The 16,670-nt window shown below is 38.5% G+C and overlaps 1 protein-coding gene across 1 annotated transcript; it reads right to left on the reverse strand.

Annotated features, from left to right (window-relative positions):
* Nucleotides 1-12,970: 12,970 nt before the first annotated feature.
* LOC139741697 (lactosylceramide 1,3-N-acetyl-beta-D-glucosaminyltransferase-like) lies at nt 12,971-14,359 on the reverse strand. Its single transcript, XM_071652278.1, has one exon. The coding sequence runs from the start codon at nt 14,357-14,359 to the stop codon at nt 12,971-12,973; it is 1,389 nt and encodes a 462-aa protein (XP_071508379.1).
* Between the last annotated feature and the right edge of the window lie 2,311 nt (nt 14,360-16,670).

Here is a 16,670-nt window from a genome sequence, read left to right on the forward strand (position 1 = left end):
TAACCACATAAACAAGATAATAATCTCTCAGAGCAAAGCAATCCCTCAGTTTATTTTCATCTTATTTTAATATAGCTGGAATACATTTGTGGTTATGTAACCCTTTTTTCAAGTACCTTTCTTAGAAGGAGCCTGGCATGGAATTAGTCATTTTATCCATGGAGTCCTGAGGAATTTTGCCGAAATAATTGCCATCTTTCATCACTAATTTGGCACCCCTAATTTCATTGCAGTTCTTGTATGTGAGAAATTCTTGATGGCACTCACTGTCTGAATTCATAACATCACCACAAACTCAGAAACAAAGAAAATTACTAAAATTACCAATGAGAGAGACACAGGAACTTCAACTATTCTGAAATGAGTTGTCAGTTAAAGAATCACTCATAATTGTGGGGACTATGAACCGCTTACAAATTCTGATATTGAAATACACAATTTTAGAAGAACAACAACTGTTTAATGCAAGAGTACATTTTTACTCTGCCTTATGAAATAATAATTATAAATAGTATACAAGTAAATAAAACAAGTGTTGTCTCCCCCACATATCATACTTTGTAACAATAGTATTTTCCAGTGTTAGTTCATTGACCTCTTGACCTTTGACCTTGTTGAACTTCATCCATATTCAATCTTTGCTGGCATCTTTGGGTGATGCACCTGTGGTATTTGTGATAATAATGTTTTTCAGTGTAAGTTCATTGACCTTTTTACCTTTGAACTTGTTGGACTTTATCCTTATTCACACTTGACTGGCATCTTTAGGTGATGTACTTTACTTGTATGAATTCAGTGGTCATACCTCAAAGCTGTGAAAAGTTATTGAGAGTACACTCAAAACTATATGTACAGTACTCATCAGGTAAATTTCAGTGGAAATTTGACCTTTGACCTTGTCAGAATTCACCAATATTCAAACTTGATCAGCATCTTTAGATAATGTACCTGTACATGTAGTATGAATTTGATGGTCATAGCTCAAAGCTGTGGAAAGTTATTGAGAGTACACCACAATACCATGTGTACAGTGCTTATCAGGTGCAGTTACTTGACCATTTGACCTTTGAACTTGTAGGACTTCACCCATATTCAAACTTCATGGCATCTTTAGATTATGTACATGTGATGTTATTTGGTTGTCATAGCTCGAGTCTGTGGAAAGTTACTGAGAGTACACTGCGATACTTTGAGTACAGTGCTTATCAGGGCAAGTTCACAGACCTTTGCCCTTTAACCTTGTCAGACTGCACCCATTCTTTAATTTGACTGACATTTTTTGGTTAAGTACTTGTAGTTGATGGTCTTAGCTCAAAGCTGTGGAAAATTAGAGAGAGTATACCAAATTATTGACAGCTCGTACTGATGATGGAATAATGATGCCTATGTCTCGCTTTCACAATGCAGGCAAGACAAAAAGTGATAAATGAACAACAAAATGTTAACATTCTAGAAAATTAATGTGGTCTCCAAGAATTTATGGGTCAAGTATGATTCTTGTTCAAGTGTTACTTTTCATGTCTCTATCACCAAAGATGTGCTTTGTTTGGTTTGTTTTTGAAGTTCTATTTTTTTTAATAAAAAGAAACCTCTCATGATCTCAGTAGGAGGTAGATCAGTGTCTATAATGAATGACGTCAAGAAGCCATCCACTGCATAACATAAAATCCAGTGTATCTTGTCTATATTTCTACATATTGTTACAAACAAATTTAAAAAGCAAGAAGAAACCAAAATAGTTGTCATCTCTTTTTGTTGACAGCAGTATGAAAACATTACTACAACTGCATTCTAACATGTTTTTTTGTTTGACTGGTTCTTTTTTCAGTCATATGTCCTCAGAATGGAAAAATACTGTGATTGCTGTAATAATTTTGATTTGAAGATGTTCTTCCAGTGTTATTATGTACAGTATTTCAAAACCCAGCAGTATCATTCAAAAGAAGAGTTAGATTATATAAACATACTGTCATGTATTTTATAACAATCACATCATGCTTTTATTCATACACTGACATGTTGTTTATTGTTGAACCGTACCTCACAACTGCAGTATGATAAACAACTGTATTATTTTCATGTGTGTAAATACTGTACTTTTGAATGAATATTTTGAAGTATACTTGTATTCACAAACATTCTGTAGACATGAACATTTTTTTTTTGTTGTTGTGCAGCCACTCCTAAAAGTTATTATATATATATATAATTATAAGAAGAATGAGTCTCAAATACGCCATCTGTAGATCCAACAAGGTTTTTATTCACAAAATTTTAGGGCCTTCGTCAGTGTAGTTTATACTAGTACAATGATACCTTTTTGCAAACATGAATCATGACAACATAACATCATAACTTAACTTTCTTGTTGGATCTACAGATGGCGTATTTGAGACTCATTCTTCTTATAGTTATAACATTCGAAGTCCAACACGTGGAAAATTCCAAGATATATATATATATATATATATATATATACATATATATATAGATATACATACACACACACACACATACACACACACACCCACACACACAGATACATACATACATATACAGTGCACTCCCATTATAACGAACAAGGATATACTGAAATTTCAGATACAAGTAAAATGAATGACTCAAAATTATCTTTGCATATCTTTATACACTCTATTTATTTGGATATGTGTAACAAGATTTCAAAATTTTGATATAACAAAAGAAAACTGCAGGTCCTGAGGACATTGTTATAAGGGAGTAGCCTGTAATATACAGTACATGTGTATATATATATATATATATATATATATATATATATATATATATATACCGTATTTGTGGGTAAACTTGGCCTAACGGCTAAACTCGGCCCTTATATAACCTCATTACAAGGGGCTGAGTTTTCCCCACCAAAACGGTATTTATGTAATTTAAAGTAGACTTGACTGCATGTTTAGGTTGCTTCAGTAAGAAGAGTTGAAACAAACACCATATTGAAAGTTTCATTCAAATCAAGTAGGACAGTTGCAAAATTGTAACATTCAGCATGATTTATGTGAAATTTTCACATCGGTAAAAATCAATCATGCAAATGAGACATGGTCATGATGAACATTATTCCTCCCAGTTCTTCCGTCAGTTTGTAAATCAAAATACATTTATGCAGTATATTTATATATAGTTTACGTTGCCTTTCGTAATGTCATCAATCATGAAGTCGGCTGAAACTACGCATCACAGTGTCTGCCACAAGACGGGTCTCATTGAACTATATTACAAGCAGCTGTATACCTCAATATGTTTGTATTGTCATCACTGCCGTGTGGAAATGTTCCTGGATTGTCTCGGGTGTGGCAAGAAATCTGTGAAATCGCCTTGCATGAAGCCTAACATGCTTTTGTAAGCTGGTGCATCTTGTTAAAGCTAGGTGCTAACCAGTAGGTATTGTTATGCTCGCTTCAGCTGGCTTTAATGTCGATGACATCACAATGGACTTTTTTTAATTATTATTATTATCATTTAGGAGTGGAGCTGATTGGGTGCGGAAATATGAAGAGTTGATTAATGATAGCATTTGGTTCCATATTCGAAACAATTTCTGATTTTTTTTTTTAATGAGAAAATGTACTAAGTATTTGCCAAAGGTATCTTGAATGGACACATGACCAGCTTTGGATGTCAGGGGGCGAATGAAAGAACAATTCCACACCAGTGTCAAGGTGCCTTTGAGAACTGTAAAGCAATATCAGAAAGAAACAGAATTGTAGAAGTTTTATCCAAAATGAACAAGAAAAATATAAGACTCACAGAAATTCAAAGTTCCGCATGTGTTCAATTGATACAATGTACGGCATTAGTTACAATTACACACGAATCTAAAATGTGGTTTCGATGTCATTATCGCATGATTTTTCAACAGATGTGTACACAAATACAGTGTATACAGGGTATTAGACTCTAGTTTTTGGTCAATGAGTTTGCGACGGTACAACCGCTCACAATTGATAAGTCTAACACTAACTCTTTTGATATCATAAAAAAAAAAGAAATAGAGTTAGGACCTATTGAAGGTCAGGACAGTGAGAGACTTGTGAGGTGATGTCATTGTCTCCGATTTGCATGTCATGCTTTTACATAATCTCACTGCCTTTATTCAACAAACAAAAATGAAGTAGAATACTTTTAGAAGACTTTATAAAACTTTTGTTATTTTGGTCCAATTTTAGTAAACCTTCAACTCTTAGAGTCTGTTCGCTAAATCTGTTTATCAACCCAACATAGACAATGTGTCGAATGCACTAAAATGTCAATTTTGCAATGTCTTCAAGACTAAATTTGCAAAGTTTGTGAGTGCAGCATGCACGCGAGGCATTTCATTTCGGTTGCAAGTACACGTGTATTTTCACTCTGGAAGAGCTGAGAGCACACAGTCTGTGTATGGCCTCTTTGATGTGCGATGAACTAATTCTTTGAAAAATGACAAAAATGGTATTAACAACTTACGTCGAGATATAAATCGGAATCGCCATTACTTGGGTCACAATACATTATTCATAGTTGGAGTGACTGTTATGTGCGTCAAATTGCAAATTGTAAACCTTCAATGCGAGAAAAGCAGGACAATGTTTATGTTTTTTTATAATTTGCTTTGGATGCACCAAGCGTTTTGCAGATTTAATATGTTGAGAGGTATTATTGATACAGTGACTGGCACAAATATTTTCAATTATTTACAAAGGTGAGTCGCCACTTTCACATTCAGAGAACGGTGTGTGCGTCTCACAGGCCCACGTTTCCCCCTTTTTTAAGGGGGGGGGGGGGCTCTGTTTTAAGTGTCTCGATCTTGCTCTGTTGGAGCGTGACTGAAATGCAACTGAGGACGCGTGCACACAACCACAGTATAGAGTCTTCTTGGCCCTTGAAATCTTTACTTTTATGCAGAGAGAGAGAGCGAGAGAGCTAGAAAACGTACGAAGACAGGGAAATGGAGAGACAGCAAACAGAAAGGAGGGGAGAAGAAGAGATGTATCGAGAGAAAAAAAAAATAAGTATGTTTGCGTTTGTGATGGAGCTAAGAACAACAAGACCAACAGTATATTGTTTGCCGGCCACCAACGCGTATACTGAGGCTGAAATGACGTAAGTAGATCCTCTTCACCAGCTACCTTTTCATGTCCCTATACTGATACCCTCTGTCTCATCCCCCTCCCTCCCCCCCCCCCCCCAAAAAAAAGTGTTAAATCTCATATACCTGATACAAAAATGCAAGGTGTCCAATACCAAAGAGAGCGTATCATGCCCTTAATTGTACATTATACAATGTACATAGCTCTCATGCTATAATTTCCATCGTTTTCACCACGTGAATTTGTTTGTTAACAAATATTTGAGACTGACGGTATTTTTTCTTCCATTGCGTCTTTTCCATCAGTGGAAGATATCTATAGTGCATATTTTGAAGCAGTAGAAAGAATAGGTAGGTACTACCAGGGAGGTGTTAGAGAAGGAGAAAACCACCTAGAAGCTCTCCTCTGAACCCATGCTCCGTGCCGCTGAGATGTTATGCGCTCTGTTGCAAGTGTTAATAAATTGCTTTGACGAAAAAAGACAGCGCTTCTGCTTAAGTACATACTTGTATTAGTCATTCCTCCATCACAGCAGTTCGCTGCCCCTTTCTCTATCTTCGGCAGCAACTATTTTATGTGCAGAGAACAGGACACGCGAAGAGAAATCAGTAAAAGATTGGGCGTATTTGTCTGTAAAATGCTACTAAACACGAAAAAATACGCATGAGCCAATTACTCTATCCGAAAGATTTAATATTTGAGTGCTTAACCTGGCGAAGAAAATTATGAACAAATATGCGGAAAATGCTTTGATGTAAACTTTTTATGAGGTACTAATATTTCCCTTTCTTTCAGTCCTTGGGTATTAATAACAAGAAGATTTGAAGAAAAATTGAAAGGATTTGTTCTGTATTACCAGTAACACCTCCTTGGTACTACAATGTACATGTACTAGTTTGAGCCGCGTAAAATATGTACATGTAACAACTGTAAAGGGAATCGGAGCAAAGGGGAGTCATGCTGGTCCACAATAATCGAAGAAACTAATTGGTTATTGATGGCAAAGATATATCATACTCTGCATTCAAATGACTTAATTATCTAGACACACACACACACACACACACACACACACACATGTAAATATCATATACCATTTCATCTGTAATAAGGTATACATATAATATATATAATAGAAGTATTGGAACAAGTTCACTCGGTTGACAGCAGGTTCATCTGTATTTATTGCTACTCGGAGTTTCATGTCACCTCCATGAGGCGCAATCATCAGGCATAGGAATCAGATTGCCTGATGATTGCGCCTCATGGAGGTGACATGAAACTCCGAGTAGCAATAAATACAGATGAACCTGCTGTCAACCGAGTGAACTTGTTCCAATACTTCTGTCTAAAGCTCTTCCTTTGAGGATATCGAGCACTCTTCATAGAAGGATAGAATCACCAAGTGTGTGTGTGTATATATATATATATATATATATATATATATATATATATATATATATATATAAGGTATACCTTGCGAATGAAATGGTAATTCAACATCTTAAATGTCTGTCCTCCAACCTTTTCGTAAATGTTCAATATAACACTCAAAATGTTCATTTATCATTTCATTTTTTAGAGTGTATGTATTATATATCGAGTTGGACAGCAAAGCTTTAGGAGCACATAAAGGCAGAGTGTTTGATTACTTGAATCTGTTGTCACTAGGGTCTCGTTTCATGATTATTATATGTTAGGATAGCAACTCTTGCTGGAAGGGCAACTTCCCTCGTAGAAACAGCCAATCAATGCCAATCTAGAAGCAAGATTCTTTTCCTTACCATGACACTTACCATTACAGCAAGATTTGCTGTCTTATAGTAACTGCAGTGTGAAATGGGAGAATAGACCTTTGTTTGAAAGCAAATTTTGTTTAAAAATAAACGTAAATGAAATATCAACTTTCTTTATTCTTCGAAAACCGACTGCCCGAATATTGTTAAAAGCACCCACAAACACTCCATGCAACACACACATACACACATAAACAAACGAGTATAGGGCTTTATCTTGAGACTGTTAAATTTCCAATGTTAACAAATGCGAACATGATATGCAACAAAATAAGATCTGGATCACTGATGTATCTTTGACTCATTTAATCGTTGCTTTTGAAGAAATTAAATGAAATAAAACAACGTATATTGCATGCATTGCGCATTATAACCGATGTTCAAAATGACGCCATCACGTTACGATTTAAACATTCGACGTGGATAGTATCAGTTATTACTTATACTTTACAACGAACTCCACATCACAAAAATGTGTTTTGATCACGCATTAATACCTTGATTACTTTGATATCTATATGCAAACGTGAATTTACGTGCGCCCCCATACATGCCATACCAGTGATAACGTGTTACTCTTTCAAAATGCATACTTTATTTTTTTTTTTTTTGGATAGATTAATTCACTTTTCGTTATTGCAATCATGCATATGCCTGTTTCTTTTTCCGAATAGCAACAGAGACTTTGTCCTAAGTAAAGTTATTCTTCGTCACAGTAGCGAAATACATAAACTGAGTTTGAGAGAAGCTTTAGATATCAAATTATGACTAATACACAAATGTCAGAAAATCAGTTGACATGGTGGCCTCGTATGCAGCAAGATAGCATTCTAGTTACATGACAGTGACGTCACTTTCGTACCCTTCACTAATTTTCCAAAAGTCGTACGTCACACAATATGGGAAAAAAATACATTTCATTGTTACAAGTTGTTATTGGTATAATGTTCTCTATAGTAAACAGAGTTCGCATACTCAAAGTTCTTCGTCACGTGAACTCTTTCAACTAAAAAGATTAACGTCGAAGAACTGCATTACTTTAATAAATTTTTGTTTTCGTTGCATCTGATGTAAAATGATATCCACTTCATTGATATCCCCCCCTCCCCCCCCCCCCCCCCCCCCCCGTCCAGGGCTCAGATGATAAATAAGGTGAAGAACATGAAAATAGGGAATACGCTCACTCTGGCAAAATAAGACATATTTTAAGGTCATTTCGCTCGGACAAGTAGCACCAATGATATAATTGAGTCACTATAGCTATCATGAAATCAATTTTATGATTCACAGCATGGTGGCAGAATTGTATGTCTGCCGTCTTATAACCATTTCATTCATTCACGACTTCAAAATAAATATCTTGGCAAATGTAACAAGTTCAATACTAGACCGGCAACAGTTTGTTGCTCAAAAAAAAATACTGGTAACAATGACAGTTTGCATTTACATTTTTCAATCTATTATATTCCCGACTTTCCGGAGAAATACACAAAAATGTATACACACTTACACACACCCACTCACACATACACTCATACACATTCCAGACACACATTAAGATGCCCAGTTTTGTGAGTGCTACTGCATGCATCTAAATCTTCATATAAAAGTCCCTGAACAATTCAAATAGAGATGGTATCAGTGTCGTATAGAGTAGAGTTACTGTTGCAGCAAGTTAGGATACTGAGTAAATCGTAAGTTTTTAGGTTGACATGAGGAAGAGCCGAGACAGAATAGTTACGCATTTATACATTTCTAAACCAACTTTGTTAGCTGCCATACATACATACCAGTGGCGGATCCAGGCGGGGTGCACCGGGCGCACGCCCCCCCCCCCCTCTTTTTTTTAAACAAAAGAAATTTAAAAAAAATGGGGTTGGGTGCGTGTGCCGCCCCCCTCCCCCCCCCCCCTTTAATTTTGTAAAGGCGCCCCCTCTTTACGGAATTCCTGGATCCGCCCCTGCATACAATCTCACATTGCAAAAATATGAATTCAAACAATCAGTTGCCAAGGCTGTAATTGCACCTTTTTAGAACAGAAAATGTGATTTCACTTTGGCAGAGTGGCCGACATTTGCTAATACCAGAGAGTTGCTCCGGTCTTATTTTCTCCAAGGACTTAAGGTTAGAGTTAAGGTTGTGATAGGTTTTAAAGGTTTAGTTCGTTGTGAGGATTAGAATTGCGGTTACATGTTTGTAGGTAGAATTTATATTTGGCTTAGCCTGCAGATATTTCATTATAATAGAAGTAACTGTCGCAGGAGCAAATATCATGGAACCCTTTGGCAGAGATCAGTCGGCGACGATCTTGTAACCTAACATGATGTGTAAAGGATGTATACAAATGTGATGTCTATAATAATTGTGTGTATCATGGGCGTAAATCCCGGGGGATAAAAGCCCCCACCCCTACCCTCGCTTTTGGAGAAGGGGGTGGACTGTACAAACATTCCCCCCCCCCCCCCATGAAATTTCTTATTTCTAGTCTAAAAATGCAAAAATCGCCCTCGTGTACAAGAGGGGGCCTATCTCCCCTCCTACACACTCTCCCCGCAAATTTCTCTGAATATGAAGGTCTCTTACTTATAAAAAAAAAAAAAAAAAAAAAAACAACGAAAAAAAAATCCAATATTTCACCACAAATGTTCACTTGATCTCTGAATTTGATACAGGTCCGAAAATGAAAAAAAAAAATCTCCCTCGTGTGCAAGGGGTACCCTCTCCCACACCCTCGATCGGGACCCCCCCCCCCCCCCCACACACACACACACACCTTCCATCATGAAAACGGTTCGACGCTCCTGGGGATGAGTGTTGTAATGGACTGAATTTATAGATTCGATAGAAATAAGGATCTACTACATTATACAGATATAAATATCCAGATTGTCATTTGATATATTTCATTTGATTTCAGTTTTGTACGCACAAATTGTGTGCGTGTATAATAACGTATTAATGGCTTGTGCTCGTGCTATTATGTGATGACTATTGCCGATCATCCCCCCCCCCCCCCCCCACACACACACACACTCCTCGGTACGGGGTGTGTATGTGTGTATGAGCTGTGTTTATGGTGTCTTTGTGTGTTTATTTCCCGTGTATTTGAGGGTTTGAATGGCTGCAGTGACAGAACATACCTGAGGAGGTTATTTTCTTTTAGTAATATAACCCTTACTAGCAGCACCCGTGGAAATCCACGGGTCTGAGGGGTTTTATTTTTTTTCTCATAATACGATTTTGCACATTTTTATTGAAGAAATAAAAAGAAGAGTCTTCTCATTCTTTCGTTAATTGTGCTGTCTTCTAAATGACCACCCTTCCCAGAAATTTTATAATACATTTTTGTAGTATATGCCAGGCGATCCGGTCCATTAATTGGTAGGGATCATTCCCGCCACTACTTGCTTTTAGTATAGAACTTGAGTTTCGAGGGGTTATTTGCACCCGTTGAAGTCCAACAGTTGTCTTGTTGCCCCTCACCCCTCCCCCCCCCCCCCTCACGTACACACACATTTCCACCTCCGCAGGGCAAAAAACAAAAACATTCAGGGAAAAATTACCAAAAACGCAAATGAGATTCCCCGAAAGTTCTGCCCACAGGTTGTTCCCGTCGAAACGGGAAGATATTAACACTATGACTTTGATTACCCCCTGCTCTTGCATCCACGCGGGCACCCGCGGGAATCCACGGCTGGTCTCAAGGCCTCGGTTTGTTTTGTGTTTTTTTTTTCATGTTTCTTTTCCCCACGTTATGAGAGAAAAATAAGATATTTTCGTCTTCATAATTTTGCTCCATCCTTGTTGTTTTTAATCACCAAAACTTGGCTTGATATATCATATTAATATAGAACTACATCTGCTTCAGATTGTACATTATCATAATTAATATTAGGCCTACAATTATTGCTCCTATTATTGTTATTATTATATCATTATTATCATTACCCTTATCATTATTATTATTATTATTATTATTATTATTATTATTATTATTATTATTATCATTGTTATTATTTGGGGAGGGGGAGATCATAGTCATCAGGTTTAATAGGCACCCGTGGGAGTAGGTTCTCACGACCTCGTATTTTTTTTCTTTAATATTTTTCCCATGTTATGGAAGAAAGAAGAATATATACATCACTGCATTCGTCTTCATTTGCTCCCTCTTTTTTTTGTCACCAAAACTTGGTTTGATAGACCATAGAACCACACATTCTATTTCCACTTGCAATTTTAAAAATAGGCGGTCTGCAAAGCGAGGTTTTCCTCTACGTCCGCTCATCTTATGAATATGTATGATTACAGCAGCTCTGCAGTAAACGAATGGACACAGCTGCGCGTGTAATCTGATATGTAAGGGTACGATCGGCAAATATATTTAGCCGCGTCCTAAACAGTCTGCGTACAATGACACCGGACTTGAGAGCAAACGGCGAGCAAACTAAATGACGTACCTGAGCTGCATATAGTATTCTGCAGTTGTGCAAAATACAATTACATAACCAACGTTCGTTGTTTTCATTTGGGGACGCCAATAATGGCGAACTGTACGTAAATGCCCTTGTAGTCCATATCACGCACACACAGATTCGTGTAACCATCGTCAATACATTCAGTACACGTAACAGGCGGAGGCAAAGGTACATCACAGAACTATATACACACAGTGTAGAGTGTGTATAGAGTTCTGCGAGGTACATTGTGTGTGTGCGTGCGCGTCCGCCGGAAGATGTCAGAGATTTCGCTGCACCATCATCTTTAGTATCCCACAGTGTCTCTGCAAGCTAAAAGATGGAAGATCGAGAAAGCAGGAGGCCAGCGCAGGTTCCGTGAATATTGAAACACTCGGCTCTTTCGTCACGCACAAAAATGCATTATGCATGTAGCTAATTAATTTTTCTTTTTCGTCCTCGACGTCGACACGGAGGCGGAGAGGGGACGAAACCCACACCATTCGATGTAGGATACTCTCCTGCGGCCGACGGCACCGGTCGCAACTGCCCGGAGCGGACGGCTCGGGAGGAGATAGAGAAACCAGCAACGCCGAAATAAAACAGGAAATACATAAGGCCGCGACAACAACAACAACTTCGAGTATTATAGTATAGGATTATTAAAATAGTCGGTATTTGAGCAGCCTATGAGATTTCATTTCGTCGAGTCCAAAGACACGGTACAACAATGATACAAACTATCACTAAAGAAATTATCGAGAAGTAAACGTTTGTTTCGGATTACATTTGCTTGATGAATGGTAGATGGTCACAAGAAAGGTGAATCGTTAAAACAAACTGATTTCAGTTAGGTCACGATATGACTGCGTAAAGACGTCGGTGAATGAAAACCGTGCACGAACGCCGTATATTGACCCTACGTAAGCTCTCGCCATTTGTACCAGACCGAATTAATACGAGTTGCTAGAATAGACTACGATCATGAATCAAGCGTCGAGAGTTAATCGCATATGGCTCGATAAATTGGTTGATTGTCACTCGTACTGTATATAGGACCAATCAAAGTAACGCATGTTTATGGCCATCTGATACGTTAGCTGCGATTAGCATTAACCCAACTTGTCGTGTGTAACTTCTGATCTCGGTGAAAAATATCTCAAATAAATGAATAAAAAACAAGTCACGAAAATAGCCTCACCTCCTGAAACCCAATTCAGACAAAATACTGTAGATTGAATCACAGACTTACATAACAACGAACATGTTTGGTAATGACTGCAGTGGCTTAAAATGAAATCCTCCTATTGCCGGAAGGATAAAGCTGAAATCAAATCTTGTCATAAGGATACAAATGTACTTTGGAAATACGTATAAACAGAACTGATGTAACGAAATACTTGATATAATACACTCTGTGACCAAAATAAAACAAATTTCTCTTAACGTTGAAAACGTCAATAATGAATACAATAGAAGTTATACATTTTTCTTGTTTGAAGACAATAAGTAGATTTAAACAGTGCTTATTCTAAGACAAAAAATCATATGGCGAACCAAAATTTGACTCGGCTGGACAAGAACACAATATGACATGAACAAAATATTCGGGTCATGACGACTTATTTTTGATTTTGAACCGACATGTGTCAAACATGAGCGTCATGTACTCGATATCGAGGTTAGAAACGACTGTGTAATACCGGAAAAGTTTCGCCGCCTCCGTTTTGTCCCTGATCTGCGAATGCTCTGCGATGATGAGAATGAAATCATGATATTCTTTCGGCACGACGCCGAGTTTTTGGAGACAAAGGCCCAAGAACACGTCCTCCCAGGGAAATAGGGGCGTGGTCGTTGCCTCTCGGAGCAGGCCCTCCACTAGGTCCGTGGAGAGGATGTAGCCGGGGCCGTTGAGGTAAGGCGGGTATGTTGGAGCTGGGAAGTACTCCTCAGAGATGTAGTATTTGCTGCTGGTGTTGCGAAGTACCGGGGCGGCGATCAGGGCTTCTGCCGCGGTGAAGTTTCTCGTGGTCGCATTCTTCAGGAGCCTCAGAAACCGATTCTGGTGGATCATCGAGTCGTCGTCGATCTTCATCGTGAACGTGGCCTGTCGGCATCGGGAAGCCACCCACTTCAGGCCCATCACCGTCTTCAGCGTCAGGTTGGCGTAGCTGTCTACGAAGTCCTCCTGCACGATGTCGCCGTGCGTTGCTGCTTCCTGGTCCAGCTGAGCTTGCAGTGACGGTTGGCTGACAGCACCCAGCAAGAACACCACCCGGAAGGTACCCCGGCTCAGAATTGGCCAGTTCCGTCTGTTGCCGTAAGTCTGGCGTATTAGGTTCCGACGTTCGATATTTGTAGGAGCCGTTGTGACCATGAAGATGACGAGAACTTTGAGTCGCCTTCCGTCCCCTTTTGAACACACGTCTGGATTGTGGATGTATTTATAATTGTGAGGGTCTATTGGCTCGTCAACATAATGCTCACTCTTTGGTATAGTTATTTCCTTGTTATATGTCAACATTAATTCAGCTATCTTCCCTTTCATATCATCTTGTGAATCAAATCCATCATTACCTTTGATGTCCGTTTTAAGGTAATCCTTGCTTTCCTTCGACGAATCTGTGTCTTCTGTCGCACGATCTGGTTCTCTTCGAACAAAAGCGCGGTTCTCGTTATCTAATATAATTTTCTCGTACTTCTCGAGTTTGGTAACGTCGAAATCTATGTCGTGCAGCGAGGCCCGTTTGTGCATCAGCCGCACTTTGTCGAAGATGTCCATCTTGGATTGGCGCACGCGACCAGCGCGTCTGTTGCGTCGTTGAATCCTCTCGAAGCCCCTGTCGATCCGCTCGTCGTCGGGCATATCAGGAAGGCCCCGGATTAAACCGGACTGGCTTCGGGAGAGTGCGGGCACGCTGCTCATTATCAACAAGGCATAGGTGCAGATTGCTCCCATAGCAAATGGTAAAATGATGCGAATTAAACTGATGCGCGGCATGACTGCACAACAACCTTTGCAATGTGTATCTCAGTCCAGTCAAGAGGGGGAAACTTCGCGATTTCTACCACCACTCCAATTTTTTGTTTCCCGCGCGGGGGGGGGGGGGGGGGGGCAAAAAATGACAATAAGAAGCTCCTGTATATAAAGTCTCGTACAAAACACTGCTGCAATGCAAGCTGGGCATTCATCAAACGACTTCCCACGACTGTGTGATATCTGTTACTTTTTTTCAGATTGTAGTCAATCTTACAACTCTATATGGTTTACACAAAGCCTGTTTTCACATGGTAGTGTGCGCTATACAATCTATTGTAGACAAACCGTGACGCCATTTTCTTATGTGCGTCGATTAGTTCACCTTCTGGAATGACTACTGGCCGAACGACATTGATGTCCACGAGATGACGTGTGTGGCTTCATCCACTCATCTGTTTTCGCCGCCTCACAATTTGTGGGCTCTCATCGTAGCGGCTAAGAAGAGGATGCTGAGGAGATAAGAATAACAGAACCATGATCAGCAAAGTGCAAACGTCGGGATAAGTACGCCCTTAATAGATGCTATTTATTATAAGGCCTCCGAATCATATATATAGAAAGAGACCGGCACACTAAAGCCTCCACACTGAAAATCACTTGCATAGAAAATCATTCTTTAGTCATCCACAAACGACTCAATTCCGTCTTCACTTGATAGACCTCTATATCTTCTTTTACAGTCTTAGTTTACGGTGTTCCATTGCTTTTCACCCGAATGGAATCGAATAGATTGCAAATATCACTTACCGCACCTTTTTAATTATATAATTTCATACATACATTATGTTTACACTGGTGTATCTGCATGTTTTTGCGAAATATCTTATTGTATAATTATGATAATTACGTGCTTTTTATGTAGCGAATAAAGAGTATGATAATAATGATAACAAACGCCATGTTATTGTGCTTGTTATATCTGATAAAAAATCCTACTTCAGATTAAGAATGAAATACATGTGATATCGCAATGGGTGGTAGCCGATCGCGAAAATCTGTATTTTGCGTATTTCTGCGGGCACAATGAAAGGCATGTGCTATCAAGTTTATTCAAAACACTCGATTAGTGCTTGCATGTATACAGATTATTTGTTTTGTTGTTTTTATGTGGAAGTATAGGCCTGAGGTAAAATTCACGGAACATAGACACTGACATTTCTTCAAAGGTGGTTACAATACCATTATTAGTTTGACGCATATACCTAATTTCTTCTCGACAAGATAAAACTATAGTATAGGCGTATTTGAACAAATAGGAGACATGTACAAACTGATTTTAACGTCGGTTATTATCTATTCATAACGCCATGCCATTGCTAATGTATAAGTTTCATTCCATCATGTAAGCTAAATCTTCTATCATGAGTGATACCTGTCTACTTGTCCCTGCTTTGGAAATCGTCAAATAAAATGTTACTTTAAAAAAAAAAATCCTGTTTTGATGTATCATGCACGGAAGCATGTTATTTTACAGGGTGATAGAAGGCACTTAAACAGTGGTCCTGAAATGATAACGTAAAAGTGGCAAAGTACGACAATGAGAAAATAAATTTCGTTTCGCAACTAACTTCTGCTAAAGTTAATGCCTTCTCTGTTATATCTTATCTTTCCATGTCTTATTTTTCGACATCATATTGATAGCTTGCACCAATTCTGACGAGTTCTTATTAGTTAATACAATATCATCTTCATTTGGACAGGTACTTCGTCTTACGAAAAGGTTTCAAATGCCATATGAGCCGTAAGCTTTGCTTTTGTTTTTTTTTTTTCTTTCTTTAATTTCCTTTGCTTTTCTTATGACAGTTAAAAAAGAGGGTTATTTGTTTTCAATCTCTATTACATCACGCTTATTCTTCCAGATTCTTGGCTATCGCATTTTCATTTTCCTAAATTCTTCAGTTAAAATGATTTGAAAAGAAAATACGCCATACTAATTACGAATGAAAAACTGCTGTGCTACTTACAATGCGGCATATTTTCTAGTTGCATTTTCATTAGCTTTAATTACACCTCAACATGCAATTTGTAATCTAAGCCCCCTCCCCCCCCCCCCCCCCCCCCACTCAGGTCTCTGTACCACAGGCGTGTTCCCAAACTTTCGGAGAAAGGGGCATATTTCAGGGGCTCAAGTCAGGGGGGAAATCGTTGAAATTGGGGGTATTTTAGAATTTTTCCCGAAATCATTTGGGACTAGGGATGATTTTCAATTTTTTTCCTAGTTCAGACTGAAATTGGGTTCAAAATAGGATAAGTTTCAAACCCCAGGAAAGAA

The sequence above is a fragment of the Diadema antillarum genome, unplaced genomic scaffold (assembly GCF_040938485.1).
Source record: "Diadema antillarum isolate AM-2024a unplaced genomic scaffold, OU_Dant_1.0 seq00000946_RagTag, whole genome shotgun sequence".
NCBI lineage: Eukaryota > Metazoa > Echinodermata > Echinoidea > Diadematoida > Diadematidae > Diadema > Diadema antillarum.

Bases quoted from the DNA above. Each gene is read 5' to 3' on its own strand.
- LOC139741697 (XM_071652278.1), bottom strand. From the start codon at position 14,359: ATGCCGCGCATCAGTTTAATTCGCATCATTTTACCATTTGCTATGGGA.